At 40.3% G+C, this 22,459-nt stretch overlaps 1 protein-coding gene across 1 annotated transcript; it reads right to left on the bottom strand.

Annotated features, from left to right (window-relative positions):
* Positions 1-534: 534 nt before the first annotated feature.
* Positions 535-22,225, bottom strand: LOC120518779 (Fc receptor-like protein 2). The gene is made up of 6 exons (XM_039741740.1): positions 22,157-22,225; positions 16,453-16,488; positions 12,853-13,125; positions 8,549-8,824; positions 5,185-5,457; positions 535-2,817 (listed from the first exon to the last, which is right to left on the bottom strand). Exons 1-6 carry the CDS (start codon positions 22,185-22,187, stop codon positions 2,669-2,671), a joined length of 1,038 nt encoding a protein of 345 aa, XP_039597674.1. The 5' UTR covers positions 22,188-22,225; the 3' UTR covers positions 535-2,668.
* Positions 22,226-22,459: the final 234 nt, after the last annotated feature.

The following is a 22,459-nucleotide window of genomic DNA, read 5'->3' on the forward strand; positions in this document are numbered from 1 at the left end:
AGTAAATACCACACTGCTTTTTAAATGTATATGCTTCATCTTCATGTCTAGAGTGATTGAAGTAATAAAGAAGATATTTTTAAGAGCACCTGGTGCAGCTGGAAGTTTGCCATACGCTCCATGCTGCAAGGTTTATTAAGGGCTGAGGGCATGTGCTCCACCCAATAGTAAGGAACAGTATGTAAAGTAAGGCATTCTTGGTTGATAAATGGCCTATAGCCAAAGATGTTGTGCCTTTGTATGTTTAAATGTATTTCTAGAAACCGAAGTAATATTTAGGTCTGACATATATTTTAAAACATCATATGTTGTCCGTGCTGACAATAAGTAAGTCTCTTGAAGTGCCAGAAGAGTAACAGGCTATGTTATTCCTAAGGCTCTTGTGTGGTTTAAATTGCTGGAGGTTAACCAGCTGTGTGTGTGCCATTCATAGGGCACTGTTGAGTTTATGTGTGTATGCATAGATAGATAGATACTTTATTAATCCCAAGAAGAAATTCACAAATATATATATCTATATATGTGTGTGTTAATCTTAAGGTCCAACAGTAGACCAACCCAGTAACAAACCTGATGAGTACACTTACCTCTAGGTAAAGGGTAAGTAGTGGGAAATATCACGATAATACAGTGACAGAAAGAAGAATAGCTGAAACCAATGGCAAAGTAAGACAAAGACAAAGAAGAATGTGAACAATGGTCAGCATAGAAAGAATAGGAGAAAGTCAAAAGAAAGGCAGAAGATAAGGGGAAGTGGGAAGCCGTGGTTACCAGCCTTCGAATCGAACAAGGCACATTAGAAGAAGAAGAAGATTGGGCTTTTCTATTGCCATTTATTTTTTGTAAATAAGGTAATTTTGCGGCACACACAATGAAAATATAGAAAAGGGTAACAGAGAGAAGGCTTAGGCAAGAGACCACCATAGGGGAGGAGCTGTTTGGTTTTGTGCCAGGGAGAGGAGCAACTGATGCAGTCTTTGCATTGAGACAACTCTTAGAGAAGGATCGAGAAAAACAGAAAAGCTTGCAAATGGCATTTATTGGTTTGGAGAAGGCTTATGACAGAGTGACATGTCACGAGGTCTGGAGGTGCACGAAGAAGAAAGGAGAACCAGAAAAGTATGTGAAAATTGTCCAGGAGATGTATGAGGCAGAGAGAAGCAGGGTTAAAAGGTGATAACAGACAAGATTCCAGTTAGAGAAGGTCTGTACCAGGAAACTTCTTTAAGTTTTCACCTATTTGATGTGGTTATGGATGTGATAAGTTGTGGAATAAATGAACGATCCCCCGGTGCAGGCTTTTTGCCAGAAAGGAGAAAGTCCGGAGGGGCTTAAAAGAATGGAGAAGGGCTTTGGAAGATAAAGGACTGAAGATAATCAGAAAGAAGACAGAATATATGAGGTTTAATGATGATCATGATTCAGAACGTTATCACACAAGGAGAGCTATTGAAAAAAGTGGACAATTTAAATATCTAAGATCAGTGATAGCCCAAGATGGAGAATTAGATGCCGAGATAACCCGTAGAGTGCATTTTGGATCAAACAATTGGAAGAAGGTGCAGGAGTATTACGAAGGTTAAAGGTGAGGTTTTTAGAACAGTAGTAGGACCTTCAATGATGAATGGAGCTAAGCAGTAAAGGGAGTGCAGGAGAAGAAGTTAGATGTGGCAGAAATGAGAATGTAGAGATGGATGTGTTTGAGTTACAGAAAAGGACAGAATAAGAAATGAGACAATCAGAGGTACAACAAAACTGGAGGAGATATCTAAGAAAATACAGGAAAGTAGGATGAAGTCATATGGATGTGTGATGAGGAGAGACAATGAATATGTGGACTAAAGAGTGATGGGAATGAAAGTCCAGGGTAAGAGAAAGCAAGGAAGACCAGAGCAGAGGTGGATGGTTAACGTAAAAGAAGATCTGAAGGAAACGTGTTTGACTGCCGAGGAGGTGCAGGACCGAGCTGTTTGGAGAAGGATGAGCAAGCATATCAACCCCACAAAGAAGTGGGAAAAGATGAAGAGGAAGGTAATGTTAAGACAAGATTTCCAATGATTTACTCAGTCACACTGCTAAGCAATTGCTCCATTATTTCCCAAGTGTTTTTTTTAAGAAATGTTTTCCTTGAATATTATTCTGGATAATTTACATAATAACGCATGTGAGAAGTACTGTAGATGTCAGATTAGCAGGCAGTGTGGTGTAGTGGTTAAGGCTTTGGACTTCATATCCTAAGGTTTTAGGTTTAAAAACCACTACTGACAGTGAGTGACCATGAGCAAGCCACTAGTCCTGCCTGAGCTCCAATTTGAAAAAACAAATAGGAATTTCACCAATTGTATCATAAATGTAAATCGCCTTGGATAAAAGCATCAGCCAAATAAGTAAATGTACAACCAAAGAAGTGTAATGTACTGTTAATGACAGACGTTCCAGTCTGCTGGTAGCGGTTTCTGTAGTTTAACTGCTCAGGATGTCAGCAGAATTATATCCCAAATTTTCTGTACTAAATCTGTAAATGTAAGCCTTTTATACGAGAGTCACTTTACATGTTGAAGATCTCATCAGCAAGATCTTATATTTTTGCAGGACAATAAACCCAATGTCTTCTCTCTGAAGAAATCAGGCACATCACTTGTCTGATTTCAGAATCCAAACAACTTTCTCATCCTCTTTGTCTTAGATTGTGTGCACTCTTGCTGGATCTGACGGCTCGGTGCACTCTGACCCAGAAACACCTGCTCACAAGGACCATCAGCAAAATCAACACCAAGGCTGATATTACAAGTCGAATCCCATTTTCAGTTGAGTAATCTGTGGAATAAGAGAGTTTAGTTGTTACAATTTTTATTTAGGAAGTTTCTGGATTCAGTTTGAATTCAAAATTCCATCTTGCTAATGCTAATATAGCATATTTATTCCAAAGTTAATTAAATTTATCTATATAAGAGAAGAATGGTGGTGTGATGATGCAGTGGTTAGTACTACTGCCTCACAGCTCCAGTTTATTTCCACTCAAATTCCAGGTTGGACATTGTTTTTTGTGGAGTTCACACATTCTCCTCATTTCTGCTTGGGATTTCATCTGAGTGACAGTAAAGGGCCTGAGTACTTCTAGGAATGAGAGATTTCAGTTTCTGGTGTTTTAATAAATTTGCAAACCTTTCTGAAGACATGTTTTTACTTTGTAATGATGGGTTATTGAGTGTAGACTGATGGATGAAAATGTTACATTTATCCATTTAAAACTACAATCTACAAGACAATAAAGTGCTCGGAAAGTGAAGGGTCTGAATACTTTCTGAATCCATGATATAAAGGTTGAGAGATGCAGTGAGTCCAGGTAGGAGTTGAATCAGCAGCTTTGTGACTTTCAGTCTAACTTGTCAAGCCCTAGATGCCTGCCTGCCATGCTTCCCTAACTACAATTAATGTCAATGTCAATTTATTTATAAAGCAGATTTAAAAACATCGGTAATGCTGTAGCCAAAGTGCTTTACATTAAAACATATAATGAACATAAATAAAACAAATAGAAATAAAGTACAATAAAATGAAATACAGCCAGCACTGAGTTAACGAAAAAGAAAGAGGATGACTATGAGTAGGGAAACAATCAGTATCAATGAAGATCACTGAAAGCTAAAGAATAGAAATGGGTTTTTAATCTTGTTTTAAACAGTTCATTGGAAGGTGACTCCTTAATATAATGAGGTAAAGACTTCCACAGATGAGGTGCAGCAGCAGCAGCACAAGCCCTGTCCCCCTTAGTTTTACTCTTAGTGCGAAGGACCACAAGAGACAACTGACCTGTAGATCTCAGTTATCTGGATGGCTGATGTAAAACACACAATTCAGATAAATAGACAGGAGCAGACCCATGTAAGGATTTAAAAACTAGCAACAAAATTTTAAAGTCAATTCTGAAACTAACAGGCAGCCAGTGTAAAGAAGCTAATATTGGAGAAAGAGAATCAAACTTTCTTGCCCCGACCAAAAAACGAATAGCAACATCCTGAACTAACTGCAACCTACGTATCAGGGATTTGCTGATGCAAAAATACAACAAGTTGTAGTAAATCAAGCTGAAAAAAGATAAGAGCATTGAGTAGCTTTCTCAGTATTGTGAGGAGATAAAAAAAGGTTTGACCTTAGCTAAAAGACAAAGCGAGAAGAAGCAGCTCTTGACTACGGAGTTAATCTGTTTCTCAAGAAGTTACTGTCAAAAATGACACCAGGATTATGGACTTGGGGTTTGCAAAAGTCAATGAAAGAGCCGAGAAGTTCAAAACCATTTTGAGCTTTGGCTGAAGGGCCAGCTCTCAGCACTTCCATTTTATTTTGATTGAGATCAAGAAAATCATCAGCCATCCAGGATTTTAGTTCAAAAAGACAATTGTGCAAAGTTACACACATATCATCAGCATAAAAATGAAAAGAAATATTACATTTCCTGAAAACAGCTCCTATAAGGTGAAGATATATAGAAAGTAAAATAAGACCCAAAATGGATCCCTGAGGAACACCACATTTAACAGGAGCAGTAGACGAGAAAGAGGAATTGAAAGACACTGACAAGTGTCTACCAGTAAGATATGACCTGAACCAGTTAAGAGCAGCCCCTTTAAGCCCAACCAGATGTTCAAGCCACAACAGCAAGATCTCATGGCCGCAAAAAATTCTAGGAGGACAAGGACTGCTCTGCCACCTGAGTTAGTAATAAGAGAGAGATGTCATTAAATACTTTCAGGAGGGCAGTCTCAACACCATGATAACGCTGAAAGCCAGATTGGTAGATCTGAAATAAATTATTGGAGTTAAGATGATCAACCAGTTGATTATAAATAATTATTTGTAATATTTTAGCTAGAAATGATAAATGGGAAAATTAATTAACACTCCAGGATCTAAATCTGCCTTTTTAGACAAGGTTGCACCACCGCATGTTTAATAAATGAGGGCACAACCCCCTCACTAATAGAAACATTGATAATAGCTAACAAAAATGGACTCAGAACCCAGAATCTTCAACTAAGATATAGTGGAGGAATTGTCTTTTTATACATTTCCAGATATTGTAACATGACCAGTACTATGAGAACTACCTCCATGCCTGCTCTTAATCAGAGACCTGTATCCAGACTCTCAAATTCACAAATATGATCTCATAAGTGTTCCTACCTTCCACCTGAATGCTGATCATGTTGCTGTAAGTTCTTCCCCCTCCTGGTGACTCCACAGCGCACATGTAGTTCCCACTGAGGGTTTCTTCAAAGTACTCTATGGGGAGCACTGAAGAGTTGCTGCTTTTCCTCACAGTGATGTTGTCTTTTAGAAAGGTGAAGATGAAGTCTGAGTTGGAGCTTTCAGCGCCCATTGTTGTGCAATGAAGGCTAAAAGAAGACCCCACCTTCACAGAGCTTCCAGATGATGAAATCAAAATCACAGAGAGATCTGAGGAAGAAAATGACACAAAGAGAGTTACATTGTGTATGTGGACAGACTGTTGGAGAAATGACCTCAAGAAATCTATTCATTAATTTCTGAAGACCTTTTGATTAACTGTACAAAGAAAACACATTGACGTCCAGTGCTGTAGGTATAGCTGTGTAAGTGCAAAATAAAAAAAACTTAAAGTGGAATAAAAACCAGCATTCCATTTTCTAAAATAACAAAATCATACTTGGTAACTGTAAGAGAAGGTCAGAAGGAATTGCATTGTGTGTTTGTGGATTTAGAAAAAGTGTGTGCCAGGGTACCAAGAGATGAGTTATTGTACTGTATGAGGAAGTCGAGAGTAGCAGAAAAGTATGAGAGGGTGGTGCAGGATATGTATGAGGACGAAGTGACTGCAGTGAGGTGTGTAGTAGGAATGACAGCATGGTTCAACGTGAGAGTGGAAATTAAATCAAGAATAGAGCTCTAAGGCCTTTCCTGTTTGCAGTGGTGATGGACAGGTTGATGGATAAGGTCAGACAGGAGTCTCTGTGGACTGTGATGTTCTCGGATGACATTGTGATCTGCAGTGAGTAGACAGCAGTCTGAGGTGAACCTGGAGAGGTGGAGGTACGTACTGGAGGGAAGTGAAATGAAACTCAGTAGGAATAAGACAAAGTACATGCACGTGAATGACAGGCAAGGTGGTGGAAGGGTGTGACTGCAAGAAGCAGAAGTGGTGAAAGTTGACAAATTTAAATACTTGGGTTCAACAGTCCAAAGCAACAGAGAGTGAAGCAGAGATGTTGAGAAAAGAGTACAGGCAGGTTGGACTGGGTGGCAGGAATGATTTGTGATAGATGAAAAGAAGATGCTATGAATTTCGCTCGGAGTAACAAGGGTAGACAGGATTGAGTATGTTAGAGGGGCAACACAGGTACGACAGTATGGTGACCAAGTTGGTTGCCTGTGTCATTCAGGATTGACTTTAAAATACTGCTTATGGTTTATAAAGCCTTAAATAATCTCGCCCCATCTTATATATCGGAATGCCTGACACGTTATATTCCAAATCGTAACCTTAGATCTTCAAATGAGTGTCTCCTTATAATTCCAAAAGCTAAACTTAAAAGAAGTGGTGAGGCGGCCTTCTGCTGTTATGCACCCAAAATCTGGAATAGCCTGCCAGTAGGAATTCGCCAGGCAAATACAGTAGAGCACTTTAAAACACTGCTGAAAACACATGACTTTAACATGGCCTTTTTATAACTTCACTTTAACTTAATACTGATACTCTGTATGTTCAATTCTTCATAATAACTATTCATGGTGGCTCTAAAATCCGTACTGACCCCTACTCTCTCTTCTGTTTCTTTTTCCGGTTTCTTTGTGGTGGCGGCCTGCGCCACCACCACCTACTCAAAGCATCATGATGCTCCAACATTGATGGACTGAAAGCCAGAAGTCTACGTGACCATCATCATCAGGTCCTTCCATGAAAACGCTAAATACAAAGAGGACTGTTTGATTTATGTTAGGTAGAATGCCCAGAGGGGACTGGGCGGTCTCTTGGTCTGGAACCCCTACAGATTTTATTTTTTTCTCCAGCCTTTGGAGTTTTTTTGTTTTTCTGTCCACCCTGGCCATCGGACCTTACTCTTATTCTATGTTAATTAATGTTGACTTATGTTTATCTTTTATTGTGTCTTCTATTTCTCTATTCATTTTGTAAAGCACTTTGAGCTACATTTTTTTGTATGAATATGTGCTATATAAATAAATGTTGATTGATTGATTGAAGTGAGAAAGGCTAGATTGAGATGGTTTGGGCATGTGCAGAGGGAGGGATGAGGGGTACATCGGGAAAAGAATGAGTGTATAAAAAGGCAAATCCATAAAATAGCTCCACGTGTGCACTCTTCAAAGCTGTAGCACCGTGAGTTTATAATGACGAATTTAGGCAAGATTTATGTTCTGTATTTCCTACATTATTTACACATAATTACCAGTGTCTTTCCTATACTAGTATTACTATATTTTTCCACATTAACCCAGTTTGCTATCAAAGAGTCATAAAGGGAAGAACTTTCTTCATTCTGTTTGGAAAAAAAACCTTGGCCAAATTCTTGAGAATGGAGTTCAGCGAAAATATTGGTCTTTTGTATTTTTATTTCTTGAGAACACTGGATATGGATGTCTGAAGTAGCATTTAAAATAAGGACATCCTCTCATTTTGAAGAATATCAATGACATTACATGGATTTATTTGAATTTTTTTTTTTCAAAACAATTCTGATGATTAGTAATGCTGGTTTGTAAGCAGTTCAAAACTAGCATGTTTGGAAAAGCTGTGAAAAACATTTATACAGGAAGCAGTGCTGTCAGTCTGTGTGGAATAGTATAATCTTAATTTCTTAAAATTATTAAATATTTCTGTATAAAATTATTCAGTTACAAGCTGAAAAAGCAGGCAGGCAGAAGATATTTGACCACTGAAATGTCAACTGAGAAAAAATAAAGAAGCTGCATCTATCAGGGACCGACCACTGTGTAAAGTTCACTGTTTAACAACTCAACAAAATTTTGAGATTAAGCTACATGGACTCTGACAGGGACATGTCATTGTACAATATGAACTGGTGATCTACTGGGTGGCCTGGCAGGTCAGAAAACCATTCATACTTTAACATCTTCCATTTTTCTCATTTCTGCACGTTGAATTACAAATACATCCTTATTTCTGTGAGCTAATTGATGTGCTTCAATGTCAGCAGGTACATTGGTTGTCAGCAGGTTCACAATACTTTAGACTTTTGCTGGAAGGTCATGAGGCAGCCTCTGTTATGATTCTTAGCCTTGTAACTTGTCATCCTGAAGATGACGTGATCTAGTGGCTGCAGTTCTTAAATTTGACATGGTCACCAACTACAAATCGTGTAATGTGTCAGTGGCTTTAGGCAGCACCAGTTAGCTACTCTACATGCAGGCTACCTCTACCATAAATATGATGACTGACCAAATTTAGCCTCATGTCTGGCTTGTATTGACATGTGAGACCCCTACACCTAAGTCTAAGATGCTCCACATTAGAGCAAATTAATTCTCTCACCTAACACGAGTAACTGAATAGGATCACTGAAATTCGAGTAAAGATCTCCTTTTCCGGCACGGCACCTGTACTCCCCACTATGTGAGAAAGTCACCGGGCTAATGATGAAGTTCTGATCCACTTGTGTTATTTGAGGGTGTCTGTCTCCAGTCTTGTGTAGCTCATATTGCCACCCTATAGGGTTACCATCTACTTGACAGTGAAGATGGACTTGGTCTCCAACAAATACACTTTCCAGCATATGTCCGGAGATTCTTCTCAGTCTGGATGTCCTCTCTGAAATAATTAAAAATGTAAAATGTGAACACTGGAGTCAGGTAGAACATGATAGGTAAGAAGAACATGATAGGTTTTCATTATTTCACCACTTCCACTTACTAGAATCAACAAATGCTAGGAACCCCACATCAAATCCCTCACCCCACCACATTTAATACTAGAAATTTCAAGCTGGTGTGATAAAGCAACACAATGGTTCGTAAATCCAAATGTTTTGGCTGCAGGTCCTACAGGATTGGATTCATCTCATTTGACTAAAGCATGTTGTGAGTTTCTATCCCATAATTCAGGACTGGACAGCCAGTGCCAATGCCATAACATTTAGATCTGGCGTGTCAACATGGTTCTTATTGGGGTGAAGTGAATACAGACTTTCCCTGAAGTTAATTTCTTAATTACAGTAGTGGAGCAGAGAAAGAAGACAACACTGATGGTTATTATGAACAATAATATTTGACAGCTTTAGGTTTCATGATCCTGACTGCTTTATCTTTACAATGGACATCATCTCTCTGTTCACAGTCGTTCCTCACGGTAAAGGTCTCATTGGCCTCAAACATGCATTCAACAGATGTCCATTCCAGGATCCACCCATGAACACCCTCATCAGACTGGCAGAACTGTGCTTTCTTTTTTTCTCAGTGCTTTCTTTTTGGATGCCAACTTTTTTCAGCAGCTCAGTGGTGTTGCAATAGATACTAGAATGGGACCTAGCTATGCCAGTATTTTCATTTTCATCTTCAACCTCCATCTGGGAGGAAAAGTGTTTCTTTTCTTCTTTTCGACAATTGTGCTGGTGCTGCCTCTTGCTCCTGAAGACAGCTACAGGAATCCATTAATGATTTAATTAGTGTCAATCCATCTCTTGGGTTTACAGATGAGATTTCTACAACATCAATTTTTCAGCAGTCAATAACATGACAACTGACTAACACAGTTACCTTCTGTACTGCTCCTTCCATCCCTGGCATACTAAAGACTCTCAAACGTTTTGTCCCACATCCATAGGCTCTCATTGACACATCCATTGGCAATGATGAGGTCTACTTCTGAAACGAAGCACTCAGAATGAGGAGTTTCTTCATTGATAACCCTACTCAATTTGTGGACAGGGCCCTCATTCAAGCCATCAGTGGACATCACAACATCCACTCTAATAGGAGTTCTAATAATGAAACCCACATTCTGCTGGTTCACTCATTCCATCATAACGTTCTACCTATCCCACAGGTACAAAATTTCCCAGTTTTGCACACTGGACCTTCTACAGGAGCCTCTTTTCCTAAACCTCTCTTGATCTCCTTCTGTCGACCAACTAGCCCAGGCATATTTATCGTCCACTCCTCATTTCACAGAGGAGAGACACCTTCCTTATCAGGCATTTTGTTCTGCGACAGGAGGAACTGTGCCATTAGAAAATATGTCATCAACAATATCCATGTGTCTGGTCCTTCTGGTAAATTCAACATTAAACAACAGGCCTAATTTACTACATTTCTTGTAAGAAGTGTCCTGCCATCTACAAGTGAAACAGGGCCGTTTCAGGGAGTATGTCTGAGCCATTAAGATCAAAGACCTTACAAAGTGTTGTGACAGCGTCTGCACAAATTATTGTGAAATGCGGGCAGACCAGGAGATGTCAGGTCAGGCAGGCTCATAACGAGGGACAGGCAAAGGTCAAAATCGAAAGGATAGAGATAACCAGCAAACAAAACACGATAGAGAAAAGAAAGAGAAGTCATGAACAGAAGGAAGTCAAAACTGAAATAAAAACCTGGTGCTAGACCTAGTTGAAGAAAAAAACTAATTACCCTGTAAGGTTTTCTTTGAAAGGATTTATCCACAGAGGAAGGATGCTACATTGTAGATCCTCCATATTTATAGCAGAACATCCACATACGCCATTGATCACATGACACTTTCTGCATGTCAGATAAACAAAAGATGGTAATGATCAAAATTTAAATTTGTCAAAACCATAAAAATTGCCTAAAACTTCATAAAATGAATTATCCTTAATAAAAAATCTCAGCAAAAAAAATAATCAAAAATGCAGCAAAAGGAATAGCATTCATTTAGAACACAAAGCCTGTTGTACAACACTTCACACCCTTTGATTATGGCCACACTAAGCTCTATGCTTGTGTTCTTTCACAGGACTTCAAGGGCACTTTCTAGGAAAATCAGAAGAAGCTCAGCTCATTCCCACTCTAGGATCAAATAACTTCTGCAGGTCTTAATGGCCGACTAACTTTTTAATCTCTCCCTTCATCTTGTCTAATGGCAGCTTTTACTCACCTACTCTCACCTTTCTTCTGCCCTGGCTTTGTTCCCTTCTTCACCTCCGATACCTGTTCCCTGCCCTATTGTTTTCAGTCACAAACCTGATGAGGACTTATCATTACCTATCAACTAGAGTGCACATTAAAATCTCAAGATGCTGGCCTTCTTAAGATTCCAAGGATTAATAAAATAATATTATTGGGGTTGAGCTGTGAAGCTGTGAAATTGTTTGCCTGCTACTATAAGAAGTGCCCCTTCAGTCTCAGCTTTTAAATCCAGTCTGAAGACTCACTAGTTCAGTTTAGGATACCCTGACTAGAGCAGCTGATTAGCTATTGTGAGGGACAGCCAGGGCTCTTACCCAGCCAGGTTTCTTCTGAAATGGAAGGACCAGAGGAGAGAGCTTGCACATGGCATCATCTACCCCAGATCCCTAAATGGCAGCTCCCCTGGGTTGCATTTGTGCCCCAGATTTCCACAGGGTTTTATGGGACTTGGAGTTTGCCAACTCAGCCATGTTGAGTTCCATGGATGCCTCCAAGAGGTGCTGCATGGACTGGAGAGCCCTATTTCATGGGGCTTCCGACTCACACGGAATCGCTTTCGAAACACGCTTTTGAGACACTCTCCCGGGTGTTGCATAAAAGGAGCCAGAGTTGGGAGGATGGAGGACAAAGCTTGCTGGGAGGAGTGGAGGAGGCAGTGATGGAGGGAGAAGGAAAACAAATTTGCTTGGTGCTTATCATTGAGCTTAATTGTACTTTTGGTTGTGGTGTGGGAAGCGCTTGAAGAAAGAGTTTCCAACAATTAAGACTCTTTGTGCTTTTATACCCGTGTCCGAGCATTTGTATTAGGTGTCTAGGGTGCGCTCCTTGGTGGTCACACTGTACAAAGTGCATATCTATTATTAGTCAACAGTACTAAAATATAAGTTCTATTTAGAAACTGTTACGAACCCTCCTCTATTCTGTTTCCTCATGTGGGTACTACTCAGCTGTAGAATGGTCAGTAGAAGGGATGCTTGTTGTTGGCTGAGGCCTCCAGGAGTCTGACTGCGTCTAACTTGTCTGACTCCATTTCTAAAATCTGTCCGCAGCTCTACAATGAGCTGTGGGCAGATGTTGTTGTTTTCATTTATGTTAATGAGTTTCTTTTTATTTTTGATTTATTTGAATAACTCTGTATCCTTATTTGCGATAGCTCTGTATTTAGTGAGTGGTATTATCTACTGTATTGTAGCATCTTGCCTTAAGAGTTGTCACAGCACAGGTAAGAAGGGATGTACAAGAACAAAGCAGTATGTATTGTGTTGTATTTCTGAGGTGGCCATGATAGACTGGCCATCTAGCACTGTTAATAGAATTACTTGTGCTCTGTTTGGTGTGTTGTATCTATTATATAGTGTCTTTCAGATCTATCTATCTATCTATGATATAGTGCCTTTCAAATCTAAATATCAACACGTTTTCATTTTTAATCGTTACTTGTTTCTTTGAGCTGACTAGAAGAGTCCACAATAACTGAGGTGAACAGGACATGTGGTGCTTTACAGCTGGATTCACATGAATTGTCAAATTAGGGGAGGTCATCAAACTCACTCCTGTTGAGCCCATTTACAGTCACTATTCCATGTGGCACCTACATTTTCCCCTCGTTTATAGCCCGCTGTATGAAGACAGGGCTCAACTTGCTTCCTGAATGACGGCTGCCCACTGCTGACCCTGTCTGTAGTCCACACTCACCTTGAATTGTCAATGTAACAGGATTGCTTGAAACTAAGAACTGAAATGGATTTTTAATATTACAGTAATACACGCCGCTGTCAGACTGAGATGCAGACTGTATTAAGTAAGTGGCTTGGGTGATGCCTTCAATCTCTTTGTCCATGTTTGGCTCACTCCTTTTGAACCAGGAACATTGCTGGACAGGAATGTTGCCTTGTGTTCTGCACTCCATAGTCACTGTGTCTCCAGTGTATATTGGCTCCTTCGGTGTCAGTGACAACTTTATTTGTACTATAAAAAGACAAGAATAAAATTATATTTCAAGATGAAAATGTCAGTGAGAAACTCAGCTGCTCAACTTCATTGACTGGTATAAATATATTGAGTATTTTGCATTATTTTCTTGAGTGGTAACCTCCTTGTGACTCTTCCCTAACTTTTAGTAATGTTTCGCACTTTGCCTAATGCCAGTGGCCATCTACTATACGAGGTGAGACACAAAAATCACCAGACTGGGTTTGGGGTTTTCCTGGAAAACCGTGTGGAGTTCGGCTGGACGTGAATCATAGAACTATATCCCCTCCTACACGCCCTCTCAAACCGCAGGCCGGCTAGGTATATCCTGTGAATAGTTCAGTCAGTATTTGCACAACAATCGCTACATTAGTTGGCGCAATAATGTCGGGTGAAAAAAATCGAACATCAAATTTCATTGTGAATTTTCTCTTTTTCCATAAAGCAGTTTTTGACTGACAAAAACATTCCTGTCCTCCATCATCCTCCCTGTTCATCCAATTCAGCTCCCTGTGGTTTTTACTTGGGTGGCGCAGTGGTACCGCTGCTGCCTCGCAGTAAGGAGACCTGGGTTCGCTTCCCGGGTCCTCCCTGCGTGGAGTTTCCATGTTCTCCCTGTGTCTGTGTGGGTTTCCTCCCACAGTCCAAAGACATGCAGGTTAGGTGCACTGACAATCCTAAATTATCCCTAGTGTGTGCTTGGTGTGTGAGTGGGTGTGTGTGTCCCCTGTGGTGGGCTGGCACCCTGCCCAGGGTTTGTTCCTGCTTTGCGCCCTGTGCTGGCTGGGATTGGCACCAGCAGACCCCCGTGACCCTGTGTTAGAATATAGCGGGTTGGACAATGACTGACTGACTGACTGATTTTTACTTGTTCCCAAAAATCAAAAGTGACCTGAAGGGAACACAGTCTTTCTTCAATGGATGAAGTGAAAACAGAAAGGGCAAACCTGTTGAGGAGCCTCAAGCAAGAAGACTTCTAGCACTAATTCAAACAATGGAATATACGCATGGAGCGGTGTAGAGATCGGGAGGGGAAGTATATAGAAGGTGACGATGTTTAGAATGCTGTAATTCATCAATAAATATATATTTTTTTACCAATCTGGTTATTTTTGTGTCTCACCTCGTATTATGGCTTCCATTATATCATTGGTCACATGGCACATGTATCACATACACTAAAACCATTTGTAGACATCCTGACCATCACACTCAGTAGCATAGTGCAGAATTTGTGCTCCCTGACAATAACAGGCATGGCGGCCTCTCCCTGAAAATAAACACTTTCAACAGAACCCTAATTCAACACTCCCATATTTAGCATTTTCACACATTTGATGTTTTTTGGCTGCTGTTTTTGACATAAAAAAAAACTTTTATCTGAAGAAGCACAAGTCACACAAACATAGGTGACTGTATCCCAGTTTTCCCTATCCTGATTTTTGCCTTTTTGAATAGAATGAAATGAGAGGCGTCATGGATACCAGACATGGGCTGGTGTTGTGGACGGGATGATTCAAGTACTCTTACCCGGCTGGTAGGCCAGGGGGAGACCAACTGCATGGACAATAGGTGGCCGTTTTCCTGGGCTACAGTGCCTGCATGGATATTCGCAGGGCAAGCTGGGAATTGCAGTCTCGTTAGGCAGCCCTGCTTGTTTGCTGACGACATTGTGATCTGTAGCGATAGTAGGGAGCAGGTTGAGGAGACCCTGGAGAGGTGGAGATCTGAGAGGAGAGGAGAGGAATGAAGGTCAGTAGGACCACCAAGACAGAATACATGTGTGTGAATGAGAGGAAGGTCAGTGGAATGGTGAGGATGGAGGGAGTAGAGTTGGCAAAGGTGGATCAGTTTAAATACTTGGGATCAACAGTACAGAATAACGGGAAGTGTGGAAGAGAAGTGAAGAAGAGAGTGCAGGCAGGGTGGAGTGGGTGGAGAAGAGTGTCAGGAGTGATTTGTGACAGACGGGTATCAGCAAGAGTGAAAGGGAAAGTCTACAGTGGGTAGTAAGACCAGCTGTGTTATATGGGTTAGAGACGGTGGCACAGGAGACAGAGCTGGAGATGTTAGAGTTAAAGATACTAAGATTTGCATTGAGTGAGACGAGGATGGACAGGATTAGAAATGAGGACATTAGAGGGTCAGCTCAAGTTGGATGGTTGGGAGACAAAGTCAGAGAGGCGAGATTGTGTTGGTTTGGACATGTGCAGAGGAGAGATGAGGGGTATATTGGGAGAAGGATGCCAAGGATAGAGCTGCAAGGGAAGAGAGAAAGAGAAAGGCCTAAGAGAAGGTTTATGGATGTAGTTAGAGAGGACATGCAGGTGATGGGTGTGAAAGAGAAAGATGACAAGAACGGGAAGAGATGGAAGAAGATGATCCGCTGTGGCGACCCCTAACGGTAGCAGCCAAAAGAAGAAGAAGAAGAAGTTAGGCAGCCCTGCTCTGGTCCGCGGGTGCCGTAAGGAGGAACTGCAGGAACTGTTTGTCCCTTTATTAAAGAAGTTCTGCCTGACCCGGAGATGCTTCTGGTGTGCAATGCTATGGCGCCGCAAAAACTCCCGCATAAAAGAAGCTGAGTTTCTTGCATGGGTTGTCAGAGTCAGGAGAAGAGTGGATGACATGACATTAGGAGATGTGGAAGGAGGCAAGAAGATTTTGTATCAATCAGTTGTGAAAAGAATTTGAGGTACTGTGAAATAACAAAATATCTTCCGTTTGAACCCAGGACTGTGTTGTGTACCTGTGTCCCTGGGGGTTTGGGGATGCTGCTACATCCCATGCTGGTCACAGAGTGTGCCACTTCACAAATAGTTATTCAAAAAAATCCAGTTCCATGTTTATACGTAACTGGTAACTGTCAAAGACAGGTAATTAAATAACCTGAAAATATTTGCTTATCTCTTGCCCTACGTGTAGCTGTCAGTGCCTTTTCCTCAGTGTTCATGTGTGTCTGAATGTCTCTTTATTGGCGCTCCTTCCCTCGAGCGTATTCCCGTGAAGCCTGCTCATTTTTAAGGAGACTCGCTCACCTCCCTTCCAGTTTAATATTTCTTATCTTCAAAGACAACTCTCTCGGTGTGCCCCTTACTCCTTTACTCCTTTACTCCTCCTCATGCATCTCGTATTCACATTTCCATTAAAGCCAAACAGACCAATCACACCAAAGCAGAACTGACCAATCAGATTGCTTTGAAGGACTGGACACACAGACCTTCCTGTTTTATTTTAATGTAGACAAGAAAACATAAAACGCATCACAGAACAACCAAAGTTTTTAGCCCTCTTTTTCATTTTACTCCACAAACCTCAATCTCTTACCTTTAAACTGTGCTGAGGACAACCCAGTAGTGAGGCCTGAAACAACAAAAAAAAAGAACCTTGAGACAGACGTATGTGGATAGAGGAATGTAGAGAAATTGGCTTGAAGCTCCATGTTTCAGTCCCAATGAGCACAAGAAGTTTGACAAACAAGAATCCATCGAGCTCTTTGGGTCACCAAATAGCTACGTATCCCCAATGCAGCATGCAGATAAGCTTCAAAAATGGTCAAGATTTCCAGCTGTTACACCGTGTGATTACTTCACTGCAGCTTGCTTCATTTTCAGTTATTTTTATCTTTTTAATGACGCCACCAGCTTCACTTGCCGAAGTTTCCTCTTTCTCCTGGCTTTCTCTTTGCCTTACAGTGAGATGTTAGGATCTCATTCTTAGTTCTTTTAAATATATTATTTTTACATTTATCCTCCCTCAATCTACCAAGATAAATGGAATAAAGATAAATCGGTAATACAGATCATTCAAGGTATCCCATCAAACCATCTAAAGACTGAGATATGACATCTGTCTGACTGTCTACAAGGCTTTTTTTCATTTTAACAGATAAAACTTGGGATTTAACTAACTCAGCAGCCCGTACACTGGTTACATATTAACTGCATTTAAGACTATCTATCTATCTATCTATCTATCTATCTATCTATCTATCTATCTATCTATCTATCTATCATATAGTGCCTTATACATCTATCTATCTATTGTCACGCACGAGCGCATGGGGAGCAGGTTAAGGACCTGACGCGCATCGTGACAAGTCGTGCCAGGGGACAATGGCAGAGTACTAACCTCTCTCTCTCTCTCTTCCCATTTAAAAGACTAAGCACCGCCGCCATAATCCATCCCGGACAAACAGAACAACAACACTTCTGGGTTCCTTTCTCTCATCTGGTCCCCCACAGATGACGTTCACTACCCATCCTCCACCACGCCTACCCAGCATTCCACGTCCCTAATATCCAGTCCACCACTTAAAAATGTCCATCCTCCCATCCATTTTTTGTCTGATGTTTTCTTTGGAAAAGTTTGACCCTGAATTTTCTGTTGCAGTATACGAGGCTAAAAACCCCAAACCTTGATGTTTTGTGCTTGTGTTTATTACACTGTCTATATATATATTATATAGTTCCTTTCACATCTATCTATCTATCTATCTATCTATCTATCTATCTATCTATCTATCTATTATATAGTGCCTCTATCTATCTATCTATCTATCTATCTATCTATCTATCTATCTATCTATCTATCTATCTATCTATCTATTCATTCATAAATTGTCGATCACTGTTAGATTTGATTGAATGTTTGTCTGCTATCGTTGTAATTCATTCTGCAAAGCTGTAGCCTCTTTTGCTGTGTACACACACTAGAACTCAGCCTCAGAGGTTCACAATTTGTTGTTCATATTTTTTTAATATTCTTTACTAGTTAGATGTTGAATTATATTTAACATGCGTTAAGTTAAGCTGCTCAGCCTCTGAGGTTTTATTCTAAAACACATGCTAAGGAAATGGCGCCTCGCCTCTGAGGTTGCGTGTGAAATGCTATTTATGTAACACACACTAAGAAAGGAACTTAGCCCCTGAGGTTTTATTATATGGCACATGCTGGTTAAACAGCACTTAACTTCTGAGGTTAGTTTTGAAAAACCAACTAGTGGCCATAGTCAGATTGCTTTCTAGGCGAACATAACCTTTAAACATTATAAACCACAGTAAGTCACACTTGCTTCAATATTAAAGTAACTTACAATTAACTCATTTCATAAAGACACGCAATAGGAAACTGCCGTATGCTTAAGTTCAAATGACACCTTTTATAAAAATGATAAAAGTAAAGAAGTTTTTACTAACAAAAAAATGCTACGTGATTTGCATATAGAACACAAGAAATCTGACAAATGAGACGAGACCATTCAGTCCGTGACGCCCATTTGTTTAGCTAATAGCATCATCTCATCCCAGATCCTCCTTAAAGGTTGGTCAAGTTACCCAAGAAAGCTTTGAGAGGAGATTGCTAAGCTAACTTGGAGGTCCTAGCACCTCCAGAACGGCAATCGTACTCCCAAAGACTGAAGCAAAATAAAATTGTGCAGACTAGAATTAGCTGAGCAAAGGAACTTAGAGAAGACACTCAGTCAAAGAGACTGACCTACAGAACAAGAACAGATCCAGTCGGTATGGCTGACTATGGAGACTTACTGTTTATTCTCAGCAGGAGACAACGTGTGATGAGGTGACCTCCAGCAAATGTCTTTGTGCAGTGAAAGGTAAAACAGCACATCACCTGAACAGTGCAGGTATTCTGACAAATCAGGTCTGAGCTTCCACTCGGTATCTACTGTACGTAAACCGGCACTCTTTGGACTACCTGGACATTTTAATCCTACTGTCTCTTTATTTTTTTGTATTGCCCATCATATATGCTGCATCATATTTTATCATTTTATACTTTTATCTTCTTATATTTACCTTTTGTATTCTGTGATGCTGAGGCCAGCAGGGGGCACTTACCCTGTGGTCTGTGTATGGATCCCAATGTCCCAGTGTTGTGACGAGGACACTGTGCTGAAAAAATGGCGCCGTCCTTCAGATAAGACATAAAACTGACTTTCTCTGGTCATAAAAGATCTCTTGGCATCCTTTGTAAGGAGCTGTCCTTGCTAAATTGCCCACCTCAGCCTAGTTATTGTAGCCCCCTAATCATCCTGTCTCTCTAATTGGCTAACTGTCTCTCACCTCTTCACCACCTCACAGCAAATGTGTGGTTAGCATACAAAAATGCACCCAAATCAATTCAGAGATGCCTTTTCCGACTAAATAAAGGCAGGATTCCTACCCAGTCTGCTACAGCTCTAAGGCAGCAATACTATACCACCCAAAAAATGGCTGCTGTCTCATCATCCAGGTGGATGCTACACATTAGTGGTGATGGAAGTGGCTCCACACTCACTAAAGAACTTTGAGTAGTTAGAAAAGAGCTATATAAATATTAGAAATTATTATTATTATTGTCATTGTAAATTGCAATAATACTATCAAGACAAATCCCAGGCACACATTAGTGTACCTGGCCAATAAAGTGAATTCTGATGGCTGATTCTGTTTCTGATAAAAATGGCAGTCCACACCTGAGGGCTGTTCCACGAAGCGAGCTAACCTCAAAATCCAGGTTTATTTCGATAATCCCGGCTTAATTTCTCCAAATTCGGTTCCACGAACGAGGCTAACCTGAAGCTCCGCTTAATTACTATGCCAACCTATGCTCTTGGACAAGCCTGCTCCATGGCAGGTTAGTTGTGAAGCTTAGCTTAGCTTGATGAATATGATTGGACAAGCCATGTGATGTCACAGCACGACATTCTGCGGGGCTGGGATTATTCTGCTGCTGTTCACTCCCTCTTTCGCACACATCGACCCTCCAATATAAAATTATTACAGATTACATGCAGGCGATTCTAATTACTTAGAAAGTATAAAATGACAAGGAGTGCATTGAAGGCTTTTACATGAATAACCATGGCGTGCCCATTTATTCATAATCCAGTTGATGAGGGAGCGAGGCTCATTCGTAGAGCTTTAAGGCAACAGGTTCCACAATTACTTCGGCCCAGGATAGCTCCGTTGCATTTGCGGATGATTATTTATACGAGCGCTATAGATTTAGTAGACACAGTATTGCATATTTGTGTCAGTTATTGGAACCTTACATTTCTAAAAACACACGTCGCTCTAAAGCCCTTACGGTTGCACAGTCTTTGTGTATCGCTTTGCGTTATTTTGCCAGTTGTTCGTTTCTGTACAGTGTGGGGGATGCTTAACATTTAAGCAAAGCTACAGTGTGCCGTGAAATCAGGAAGGTGTGCGTTGCATTAAAGTCCTTTTTAAATATATTCATTACCTTTCCTGGCCACCGAGGAATTCTTGCCATTAAGGAAACTTTCTTTGGAATTAATGGTGCTTAATCTTTAAACATCTACTCATTTACAGCACATAAATCATTACCTGATAAGTAACTGAATTTAATTTGTCAGGCTTTCCTAATGTCATTGGAGCCATTGACTGTACACACGTGAGGATAAAGGCTCCAGCAGGTCCAACAGAGCCTGATTACATAAACCGCAAATCATATCACAGTATTAATGTACAGGAAAGTACTGATAATATCTCACATTTATATACAAGAGGTGAAAGTGTAGTCGTCCAACATTAGCAATGTATGTCATTACCATGTCCTAAAATGTTTCAAATGGTATGCACTGCTGAACATCTAATTTCAAACATTGTGGCAAAATGGCCAGGATCAGTACATGATGCCAGAATTTTTCGAGTCTTCACTGGCTCAAAGCCTCAGACAAGGCAAGTCAACTAAAATTCACAAATATACTATAGTTTATTAAACTACAGTCTAATGTGTCCACTTTCCATTATAGGAATTTTTCCTGGTGTGCTGCTTGGTGACAAAGGATACCCATGTCTACCATTTCTTCTCACACCATATACAGATCCTGCTACACAAGCAGAAACACATTTCAACCATGCCCATTGTAAGACAAGGGCACGCATTGAAATGACATTTGGACAGTTAAAATCCAGGTTTAACTGCCTGCGGCATCTCCGAGTTACACCAGACAGAGCGTGGGACATTGTAGTAGCCTGTGCAGTTTTGCATAATGTGGCAATACTGCAGCAGGAACGTATGCCAATAATGACGCATTCTTCACTTGCTGCCAGGACCTTTTCGTTCCACTCATGTTGCTCCTGAAACCAAGCATTATTAATAATTATATTAATAATTACAATTATATATCACTTTTTATCCAAGATGAACCCATATAATTAACATGCTGTCCTGTTTATCAATGTGTTAAAATAACCTTAAAGTACCTTACAACTGGTAACAAAATGCATATGTAAAAGGAAATTTTAATGACTATACATTTTGAAGGCTTGAAACTGTTCTCATTTAGTTGTTAAATAGTTTGACATCCTTAACACAAAAGTTACTAAAATCATGTTCTTATGCATTTAACTTGTCAGCTATTTTCTGCCATGCAGCCTCACGAGCTTTGATAATACAGCTCGTGTTCCCCTTTCTAGTTATTATAGCTTTGTAGTCCTCATAGGCTTGTGATAATAATTCTTGCTCCGCCTGCGAAAAAAAACGCAGCTCTTTTCTTAGTTTCCATTCTTACTTATCCAGCATCGACTAACAAGGCTGCCTTTTATATCGCGTGGACGCGCACGAGCCTCGCTTATCAAGCTTGGCTTGAATTAGCGGAGATTGAATACACCTGAATTTTGTTCGTGGAACTCAATGAGCCTGAAGTGAACTGTTAGGCTAACTCGAGCGAGGCTATTACAAATAATCCTCGATTTTATAAGCTCGCTTCGTGGAACAGCCCCCTGGTGAATTCAGAGTTGCCAATGAAGACACTGAATCAGTCATGAATTATGCAGCAGTAGGCAGCCATAGATGATATTAAAAGTCTACAGCCCCTAATGTCAAACTGGTAGAGCGTTGTGACATTTATTACTTTTGGCCACCATCCACGATGTTCTAAAAATATTCTGCTACGTAACTGTAAAGTTTTCAGTCTTCTTACATAAATCATCTTTATAATAAGAGAGCTGAGAATGTAAAACAAAAGTTTAGTAAATCATTGAAAAGTTAAAAATGTACTCACAAATAATCAGATAAAATTCACAGGCCTGCATTCTCCACTTGATGTTAACACAGACAGAGCACAGCAAGAGTAAAAAATACACAGAATGACACAATTCTGTCACAAGTCTGGGAATACCCATCGGTGACTTTGTCCTCTGAGTGTTTCATAATAAATCAGCTGGCAGGCTATTCAGTGTATGTTTTTATAAAAATTAATAAAAAAAGGGCTTCCTGCAGTTTTGTAGTTTCATGTTGTGGCAGAATGGCACAGTGGCTGGCACTGTTGAATCACAGCTTCAAATGTTGTCTTCAAGTCACCTCT

Source organism: Polypterus senegalus, chromosome 18, assembly GCF_016835505.1.
Source record: "Polypterus senegalus isolate Bchr_013 chromosome 18, ASM1683550v1, whole genome shotgun sequence".
Classification (NCBI taxonomy): Eukaryota; Metazoa; Chordata; class Cladistia; order Polypteriformes; family Polypteridae; genus Polypterus; species Polypterus senegalus.

Bases quoted from the DNA above. Each gene is read 5' to 3' on its own strand.
- LOC120518779 (XM_039741740.1), bottom strand. From the start codon at position 22,187: ATGCAGGCCTGTGAATTTTATCTGATTATTT. The intron at 16,489-22,156 runs GTGAGTACATTT...TTGTTGTTTCAG, and splicing joins TGAATTTTATCTGATTATTT to GCCTCACTACTGGGTTGTCC. The intron at 13,126-16,452 runs GTAAGAGATTGA...GTCTTTTTATAG, and splicing joins GTCCTCAGCACAGTTTAAAG to TACAAATAAAGTTGTCACTG.